This window comes from Zeus faber, assembly GCF_960531495.2.
Source record: "Zeus faber genome assembly, chromosome: 18".
Lineage (NCBI taxonomy): Eukaryota > Metazoa > Chordata > Actinopteri > Zeiformes > Zeidae > Zeus > Zeus faber.
In genome coordinates, this window is record NC_137210.1 from 10,133,488 (window position 1) to 10,144,327 (window position 10,840).

At 46.0% G+C, this 10,840-nt stretch overlaps 1 protein-coding gene across 1 annotated transcript; it reads right to left on the minus strand.

Moving 5' to 3' along the window:
* Positions 1-496: 496 nt before the first annotated feature.
* On the minus strand, positions 497-8,845 carry tnfsf11 (TNF superfamily member 11; the record flags this gene model as incomplete). The annotated part of the gene is made up of 4 exons (XM_080019367.1): positions 497-2,210; positions 2,351-2,477; positions 6,106-6,141; positions 8,642-8,845. The coding sequence occupies 4 exons, from the start codon at positions 8,843-8,845 to the stop codon at positions 1,771-1,773; spliced, it is 807 nt and encodes a 268-aa protein (XP_079875493.1). The 3' UTR covers positions 497-1,770.
* Between the last annotated feature and the right edge of the window lie 1,995 nt (positions 8,846-10,840).

Genomic DNA, 10,840 nt, shown 5'->3' on the forward strand with positions numbered 1-10,840 from the left:
AAGAAATATATCCTAAACCAAGCTTGCATGCAGGACTGTGTTTCATACATTAAGGGATTGCCATTAAGTGGGACACTTTTTTTTGAAAATATTGCTGGTGTCTTGTCTTTTTATTTAAACATATACAGACATAAATAAAAAAAAAACGGAGAAAAAATATTAAAGATGAAGGTCTTACAGTTATGCTACAATTGTATGAGAAAAAAATATATGTCCATTCTGCTTTTGGCTAGGCAAGTGCACACAGAACTGTCAGAACAATGGTACATAAATATGAAATCTAAAATGAAGCCCCTGTATTTAACTACCAAAAAAAAGCGTGTCTACTACTTCACCTAAGTGCTGCATAATGAATATCATACAGACATAAAATATGAATGATTTTTGTTTCTACAGTTGACAGGTCATTTTAACAATGACCTGTGTCTGTTCTTCTATATCTAATAAATAAATACTTAGTGCATATTCCCATTCAACTCACTGAAGAGCCAAATGAAAAAAAAAAAAAAAAAAAAAAAAAAAAAAAAAAAGTTTAAGTTAAAGATGGAACCAAACTCAATTTGGTTCCTCTGGTTTAAGAAGACAACGGTCCTCCTTTATGTCACTTGGGCAGACAGTCCAGCTATCTGCATATTGATCATATGCTTGCATAAGTGTGGCTTGTCAAAAACAGAAAAAACAATGTCGTTCGTTTGTGACTTAAATGAGGCTGAATGGATTCTATAAATTCAAAGACAAAAACTGGGTTGGAAAATGACTTTTTAAGCACTGGGGAATTGTTCAGGTGTGACATTCTTTTCATGTCATTATGTGGCATTACTGTGAATATAATATGTGAATCACATCATATTATTGATTCAAACTGTGCACATTTTATACATATATAAATATGTATGTATACAAATATATATCGTATACATATAAAATGTTTTCTGTGCACCCATTGTACAAACTTTATATGAAGCCCATGTGGTTTCATACAAAATGAAAATGTACTGTTATCCTGTGATTGTATAAACATATTCTCTAGTAACTACAATGTTATACGGCCAAATATTTTCTCATAGATTTCCTGAAACTTTTTTGGTTCCAGCGGAGTGACTGACACAGGCTATGATTTTGTGATATTAATGAGTAGGTTGTGACGAAGAAGAAATCTTTGGAGTTTGTAAAACCTCGAAGTAGCAACGACACGTATATCCTGGATAACATATGAATCGTCACTTGTAGGGTGAAATTACTGCCAACCGCAAGACAACATTCAATAAACTGTCAGGCTCCTTGATGCCTCCCCCCGCTAATCAATGTCATACATCACTTGACTGATCAAAGTAACAAGGGTCAACTGGTAACTGTCATCGAGAGAAAAAAAAAAAAAAAAAAAAAAAAAAAAGGGGTCATTTGTCATTGAACATAAATTCTAAAAAGTGCTCTGTTAATTAATGTAATTAACTCTGAATAGAAATATATTTCCTCTTTCAAATACTAAAACTGCAATTATTAACACTTTTATTGCCACTGTGAAAAATCCCAGGGCTGTTTTTTTGTGTCTTAAAGACGCTCAAAAGGCTACTTTGGTGAGGAGCAATGTATAAAAACAGCACAAACACGTATAAAAAAAAAAAAAAACAAGAAACAAATTTTTTCAATAAATCCACATTATAAATCAGTAATCTTACAATAATGACAAGTGCTCGCACAGTGGTTCTTTGGCGTCATCAATAGTTCAGTAGCACGTCCGTCCCTCCACGTGTTTCCAAGAATTTTTTTTCAGTTGCCGAGCTTCACGGCCCCAAAATACGTCCCTAGCGTGTCCGGATCCAGCATCCAAGCGTTGGACACTTCAACGTAGAGGGCGTCTCCATCCTCCAGCCTCATGCCGCGGCCCTGCTGGGCACAGTGCATGTTGTAGTTTGTCTTTTCCCAGTGCACGGTGCTGCCCGTCTTCGTCAGCTGGGAGGCCTTGCCGTTCTGCTTGAAGCTCTCGTGGTAGATGTACTGGATGAGCTGGGCGTTGCTCACGTCCGGCAGCGGCGCCCCCACCTGGCTGTTGTTCTCCGGCCTGAAGATGGCGTAGCGGAAGCAGGTCTTGGCGTAGACGTAGTAGAAGCCCGACTCCAGCACCAGCAGCTTTCCCTTCTGGTAGCCCATCCTGTTGCAGTAGCCGTGGACCTCGTCCCAGTCGATGATGATCGGCTTCGTCTCGCCCTCTGAAACCAGCGACAACGGGTTAGTTCAACGCCTGAAAATCGCACGACGTTGTCAAAAAACGCTGCTCTGTGTTAAGCTTTTGCGACACAGATCGCTTGTTTTCACAATGTAAACAACATCAACAAGACTATGGACTTACTCTTTGTGTACTCGAGATGTGGTCTGATTGGCAAATGCGCGGATGGAAGGCCCTCTTTCGGATTCTTGCAGTGTCGGTTTCTCCTCGTGCCCTTCAGCGCGTCAAGCACTGGCTCCGTCTGCACTTCCTGTGGAAAAACAGAAAATAGCTTCCGTCAGCGAAATGATGATGGATCGATTAAGGGTCAGATTGCGTGTTGAATCGGGAGATCACTTTGGGGGCTATGGTGTACTCGTTTCGGTCAGTTCTGAGAAGTCCATTTTTCAAACTTACACCAAGCATAGTATAGAAACCTCTGCAGTTGACTCCAACCCACAAGCGACCCAACAACAATACTAGTTTGACATTTTACCACAGCCTGACTTTGCTGTTCCATTCAATAATTGTTTGTTTGTATTCGGCTCATTTATGTGTGTTAGTGTGCATTTACTCCATGTCTATCTGCATTATCCCTCCAGTTGTTGTCCCCCGGGCCTGGCTGCTAACTTGTCTGATCCATGAAAAAGCAGCGGTTAACCTCCGTGCCAAAGCCTTTCACACGGAGACCTCCTGGGGAGCTAAAGCCCTTCAGATAGATTTGACTTCTCAAGTAACCGCACTTGGCACGGCCGCGCTGATTGAATTCAGCCCCCGAGTGCCGGCTCCATCCCAGGGTTGATGACATTTCTATCCGCAGTCTTTTCGTTCCAGGCAAGACGGAGCATATACGGTGGGGGAAAACATGGTTTCCAAGCAGGTAAACAGTCGCTCCACCGGGGCTGATGGAATCTCTCCTGGATCGTAAGTGGGAGCCCGGCGTAAGGCATGGGACTCCTGCTTCGGGCCTAGATCTCACTCCCGTATTATTGCAAAAGAAGTTGCGACAGTGTGCTACAGAGATGGCGCAAAACCAAGTGTTTCAAAGTATTTTAGCCGGTACCCGAATTTGGGTGTGACATGTCGGCCTACATAGCCCCTCTTCAGTTAGGCGTGAACACTGTTTGTTTAACTGTGCACGTCTTCATTACACCAAAGACGAGCGCATATACTGTAAAGACAAGACCCATGCATAGCTTCACAAATATCACAAATCTCCTTGCAAATGGATGAATCTGCCTAACGCAGACAGCAGACTGAGTAGATTGCACTCAGCTTGTGTTTTTATAGTATATGTCAAATTGTGACAACTTGTGTTTCAACTTGTTTCAGACAGACGATTCCGCTCGTTCAATTACATGTATCCCTGGTATGCTGGATACTCATCTCACTCCCAGGCAAGGCGAACAGAAAAAATAAACAGGGCAAAGAGCGAAAGGTGTCTGTGGTGTGTGGATGGGCTGGTTTGAGCAGCCACACCTGACGCTCAGTGGTTGGCCTAATGAGCCACACACACACACACACACACACACACACACACACACACACACACACACACACACACACACACACACACACACACACACACACACACACACACACACACACACACACACACACACACGATAGGAGCCCTGTCATGACATGTTCCATCTGCTTCTGCTTATTCCACCTAGCCTCCTCTGCAATAAAATCATGTTTACACCCCATTGTCGTCTGTGTCTCTGTGCCGATGTTCCCTGGAAACGCCACTTGGGCGGCGCGTGGTAGGCCCAACCACCACAGTGTCGAAACCACTTTCAAATGTTACAAACTAAAATAAATAAAAAAACGCGTGCAGTATTCTCAAATAAAACTGCGCCAAACCTGCGAGACATTAACCCCTAGTGGTTTTTACGCAAATAAAACTAAAGATGCTTGACTCCCAATATTTACCGCAAACTGAATGTCAATATTTTCTGAGCTTTCTCACTAACATTAAGGGTAAACACAACCTTGCCCAGGCTACAAGGAAAATGCCATGGTGCTCCCGTTTGGCCTTAGATCGTAGGGAACCCTTGATTTGGGGTCAGACACTTGACAGCCACGCCTCTTTACTAAAGAGAGCAGACTTCTAACAAGAGAGAAGGAAGTATGTCCTTATCTATCGCAGTATCCATCATGGACGCTCACAACTGTGACAATATCTCTGAACCACTCGTTCAGTGCAGATGCATCCCTAAAAGAACGGACGGACATGACGGCTCTGAGTCTCGATGCCATGAAGTACCACTGTCCACACAGGCTTGATACACTCCATGATGAGAGACCACATTTGTAATTTGTAATTTGCAAAGTGTCCATGTGCATTTGATACTGCATCAATCAGCCCTCGCACGAAGTTGAAGAAACCTCCGCTCACCGTACGCCTTTGGATCATGAGTCACCGATTCCAAAAGACTGAGTTTTTCGGCATCAGCCATTGTTCTCACACCCCACCCCGCCCTCCTGATATCATGCTGACCGCAGCTCCGGACCCAACCCCCGGCCCGAGCCCGGCTTCGCGCAGGCCGGTCCGGAACATCCTGTCTCACATCAAAGGGTACGTTCACAGAGCTCAGAAACAGAGCCGACAGCCGTCCGGGGAGGCCGGCTCTCTACCAAACCCTCTGGACCGTCCTGTGCGCCGGTGGTCCGAGGGCAGGCTCTGAGACAACACCGTGTGGACCAAAGTGGACCTGTCACCCTGACACCTCATAAAGCTCCCAGCACGTCTCCCTCCGCTGCATGGGAAACGGCGGGGGGCTGACGACACAGTGATCTCCTCGTTCTGAGGCGGGCTGGGTGGTTTGTCTAAGTGTTCCGCGGGGGCAAATACAAATACATCATTTTCTAGGAAAATTATAGCATTATGGGAACCCAAACACATGTGAAGCAGAGCAGCCCCTTTCTTCTGTGTTGTTTTACTTCCATCAAAGTTTTTGCTTTTTCACACGGCAAAAACCTAAGCCAGAAAAATGGCGGCGCCTTGCAAAAATGAAATTTTAGAAATCCTTTTGTAAGATAAACAATTGACATTCCAAGCAATTGACTATTCTATTTTGCAAAGGATTGAAGGTCGGTGGGGTCACTCAGGAACTGCAGATGGAAATTTAAGACACGATCGTATAATGGAGGGAGTTGACCACTGGATGCCCATTGTTCCTAAGTCGGTCCTTAAAGGTATCGGAGGAGGCTAACAAAGAACGATGCAGTGCCCGTGACATAAAAAAAACCTAAAAACATACTCTACAAAAAAGGAGTTGAAATCAAAACCTATTCTAGACTATATATCCCAGGCCAAAAATAAATAAATATAAAAAAGGTGTATTTCCCCCCCCTTGGTCTGACCTCCCGTTCCACCTTTTTAGACCACCTGGGGTTTAGGTCAGCAAATGCTGTGGCAAGTGAATCATGGCAATACCGTAGAAAACAAAGCCCTGGGAACGTCATGACCGAGCAAGAAATTAAGAATGGTTAACATCAGGGTTTTTGTGGCTTTCACAACTATGCCTTTTAATTGTTCTGCATTGCACTCCAAGCTCAGGCACATTCTTCCTGTCGGACAGCGGTATGAGGAAATAACCACTATGCATGGAGACATCTCAGACACACATTTTTGTTGGGGTGATTTTCCACCTGTTCCCCTTTGGGTCAAAGGTGGCCAGATCATGTCAACAACACGCCTCTGCTCTGATGACGGAAAATGGCGGCAGAGCTCCTGGTCCTAACCTTTGGTCACCATTGATGAAAATATGGAGCTCAGTGATGCATCAGCTAATCTTTTATTGGCCCAACAGGAAGTGAAATGGTTGTATTGCAATGAGGCTGAATGCAATGGTCTGTGTGGGTGTGAGGGGTCAAGACATGGGTCAACTCACCTCTATAGGCCGGTGTGGCGCTGAGGTCAAGTCTACCTGGAAACAGAAACAGAGACAAGAGCGTGAGAGTGAAACACATTGCACCAGAACGCTCCATGGTTTTGAAACGGGGCTTCACAGAGTACATTCTCCACACAGGTATGAGTGGGAGGAATGTTTCCCAAAAACCTACAGCAAAACAAAAATAACCATGCGTGTCTATGTTGGAGATACCGCAGGTCATTTTCTGCGCCCGCTGTCAAAAGCTGACCAAATTAGAACTAATTTGGGACGGACTGACTCACCCTCCATTTACAATAGTCTTCTCTTGTTCTCGGAGGGCTTGGGCCCGTGGACTCACACATACTGTACAGAACAAGCAGACACGCGTGGACACACTTGCATGCAACCGCGCACACACACACACACACGATTTTGGATTCTGTCTCCGGTAAATCTAACAGGTGTTCGGGGCTGATGATTGCGCCAGTGCCAAACTCCAGTCCGCACAATAATCTGACTCACTGCTAAAAGTGCTTCCATATGGGAGCAATGGGCGCCATCGCCTCATTAATTCGGGGCACGGACCCATTGCCCGTGAGGAGGCGATGGGACCATCTGGCCTTGGCCAATCAGTGTTGCCATACCCTCCGTTGCATGACACCAATGAAGCTGCGATCAGGCATTCAGGCCTTTCCGTATAATAGTAACCCCGCTAGGTTGCTTTCTTCCGTTTCTCCCCGTTACTTCTTTGCGTTCTCCTCTCGGGCCGTTTACCCTTCCTCCGTCTCTTACACGCGCGCGCACACACACACACACACACACACACACACACACACACACACACACACACACACACACACACACACACACACACACACACACACACACACACACACACACACACACACACACACACACACACACACACACACACACACACCTTGGCTCGTGCCCAGAACATAACTGGTGACCACTATATTGCAGTGTTTATGCCAGGAACAAGCCGAAGAAACTTAACACACAAACACTCAGAACAACAACGAAAAAAGAGGGTCTGAGAGGGAGAGGGAGAGAGAGAGAGGGGAGGGGGGTTGGGGGGTGAGAGAGAGAGAGAGAGAGAGGGGGTGAAGGAGAGCTGCTCCTCGCTTGAACTCCGTAGTAAAGCCTGATCCTGACAGAGTGGAGATGCGGTCTGGTGTCTTGGCTTGTCAAAACACGACAATTATTCAACTCCGAAAACCGCCATAAAGTAACAAAAGCAGCCGTGGCAGAATCTAAATGTTTGCTTAACAAGATCACAGAGACATTAGACCGTGAAGATGACAAGTTAGCTACCTGCCAAGAAAGGAGGAGGGGGGAGAAAAAAAACAAAACCCCTCTTTGCGAAAGCGAACGTTTCCAGACATTTTTCCAAAACTCTTATCTTCCTTAAAGGTGCATTTCAATGGAAGGGGGTGAGGGACAAACTTAGAGCTACGTAGTTATTTATTTGTCCCTAATCCTCTTCCGTACGTAACTTATGACACGAAAAACTACAGATACATACAATGTAAAAAGATAAAATAAAATAAATGGCAGACCTAAATGCAACCATCTGTGCTTTACAAACACGGAGTCCTGCTGAGTGGCGTGGCGTGTTTCCGGCGGGGAAACACCAGTTGCGCGCCGAGATTTTTATTTATTTTTTTTTTTTTCCGCGCGGAGCGGAGCGAGCCTTCGAGCGGCAAAAGCAGCGAGATAAGATCTCGTTCAAAGCCGCTGCTGACGCGATATTTGACGCCCGGAACGGAAAAATCTCACATCTGCAGAAGAGAGAGAGCGAGAGAGAGAGAGAGAGAGAAGGGGGGGGGGAGAGAGAGAGAAGGGGGGGGGGGGAGAGAGAGAAGGGGGGGGGGGGGGGGGGGGGGGAGAGAGGGGGAGAGGGGGGGGGAGAGAGAGAGAGAGAGAGAGAGGGGGAGAGAGAGAGAGAGGGGGAGAGAGAGAGAGAGGGGGAGAGAGAGAGAGGGGGGGGAGAAGGGGAGAGAGAGAGAGAGAGGGGGAGAAGGGGGGGGAGAGAGAGAGAGGGAGAGAGAGAGAGAGAGAGAGAGAGAGAGGGAGAGGGGGAGAGAGAGGCGCTATCTGCCGGGCCCACGGGGGCTTGGCAGGGTTCGGCAGAACAAAGGTTAACTGATGTTTTACACCGGGAACAGGGAAACGGTTTTAGTGCAAAGCATTTTTTTTTTAATTATATAAACTAACTTGGATCCTTTTAATATGTGATGCACTGTTAAAAAAAAAAAAAAAAAAAAAACAACTGTAGATAGTTATAGATAAAACCCCAAACCCCAAAAACAACGATAAAACCAAACCTCTGCATCACCAACACGCACTGTAAAACTAGGGTTTGCGCAAGTTTGCACACAAATCAAACAAGCCTGCGCATACAAGTCAATTGCACGTGTGCAGTAACAACGTCGTGCGCACTGAAACAGGATACAACCAATACGGAGGCTTCCGACGCAGCGCGCCGACGCGGTCTCCGCCGAGCCTCGGGCGCCCGAACGCGGGTCCTCACCTCCTGCAGATACCCCGTCAGGTGCAGCAGGATCGCCACGCTCGACGCCACCTGAAGCAATCCCATTACGGCCAGCGTCCCGAAAAGCAGCGGTCGGTACGTGGAGTCCGAGCTCTGCGCCGCCGCCGGGTGGAACCGGTGCTGCCCCGACTCCAGGTCGGTGTTCCGCAAGTAGCTTCGGTAGTCGTTGTGGTGAGCTGCCATGCTTAGCGGGTCCGTGGGTTCAGGCCGGGAAAGGGTCCCTGTCCTCAGTGCACGGCGAGCGGACCGGGACTGGAGAGACCTTTAAGCGAGTGGGAGGTCCGGGAGGGAGAGGCAGCCAATCAGACAGGACGGAGGTATCTGACAGACAGGGAGGCAGACAGACGGGGGGACATAGACGGACAGACAGACAGACTAGCAGAGTGACTGTTGTACTACAGGTAGAACTGGACGGGGCCCTTTAAGAGCCTCCTACAGAGAGACCCTCTGGTCACCTGACTACCTCCCTGGGTGCACAGCACTTATTTTTATTTTTTATTTTTTCCATTTATTTATTATTATTATTATTATTATTATTTTCTTCTTCTTCTTCTTCTTCTTCTTCTTCTTCTTCTTCTTCTTCTTCTTCTTCTTATTATTATTATTATTATTATTATTATTATCATTATCATTATTATTATTATTATTATTATTATGATTTTATTATTATCATTATTATTATTAGTAGTAGTAGTAGTAGTGGTAGTATTTGTATTATAAGTATCATAATTATTCATATTATTATTAGTTCCTTTTGTCATTGTTAGCATTTAGAGGTCTTTTCTGCCTGCTGCTGTTGAGTCAGGCATTTACTGGTTCATTTTGTATTTTTTAGCTGTATTATCTATTTCTATTTTTCCATTTTCGTATTTGAACAAATTTCGATTTTTCATGGCGCTCTTTTGTATTGCCTATTTTGTTCTTGTGTGTGCTTCCGTAACACTGCAAACTGAGATTTACAATGGTACACCCTTGATATAAATCCGTGTGTGTGTGTGTGTGTGTATCTGTGCGTGCGTGCGTGCTTGTGCGTGTGTGTGTCTGGGTGTGTGTGTATGCGCGCCTGCGCACATGAATGGGCCTGTGTAGATGTAACCGCAAAAAGCAGTTCCACCAAAGGTGAACAGGCAGCCTTGACTATAACCATTTCCTCTTCATTGTCTACCAATGCCTTAAAAAGGAGCGAAGGAAATGGGCCATCCATCAGCTCAACCGGTCGGTATCAACACAACAGTATATTCACTTACTGTATGCCAAGTATTACCAGTTCACGAGGTAGAAGTATGCTGCTCTCCACCCACTGGATAACCAGTTGCAACACTTCAGTTCCTTGTAACTGTGATATCAATTTAAAGTAGAATTTTTAGAAATAGAATAGAAACTAAATGTCACAGTGTCAGCTAAATCCACAACTCAATAGTAACAAACTCTTTACTTTAGCAGTTTTCTCCTGTCCCAGAGAGTAGATAACCCGCACACTGTAACATTGTTGTCCGTCATCAGTAGCAGGGTGATGTCACAGTTGGACAGCGCTGGTAACCAAAACATCCCTCGTGCGATTCCAGCTTTTTCAATGCGTCCCTCCACATTTGTGGATCCCAGCTATCCATGAGCAAGGCACAAAGAAATGACCAACACCCGAATTAGCAACAACATGTAACTATATATGTACAACCAGAGGCTTTTTTTCTTTCTTCTCCCCTGTGCCCTGTTTGGCGTGGGGCCACCTCATTAAGACCGAGGGTCTCCGCAGACGGCCTGGCGGTTAGAGAAGCGTGTCGGTGACAGCAACCCAACATGGCAGCGGCTCCCGTCCACCCAGGGTGACCTGTGTTTTCCCCTGTGCCAGCAGAACGACGCTGCAGCATTTGAAAACAGAGCAAAAATATGAAACACTCCCCCATGTTTTGGAGCATGGGATTTTTATTTTAGGCAGGAGTTGTGACAATGGGACGGTGGGCGGGTGGGTGGGTGGGTGGTTGAGGAGTTGGGGCTGGGGTAGGTGGGTGAGCTTGTGAAATCTAAGCCGATGTCTGGGTGCCGGAGTGGTCCAGGAGAGAAAGACTGCCTTTCTCTCTTTTTTTTTCCCCTCCTCTCTCTCTCGCTCTCTCTCTCTCTCTCTGACCATCAAACCTCATAAAGCGAGAGCCGCGTAATACTCCATCATTATGATCTTTG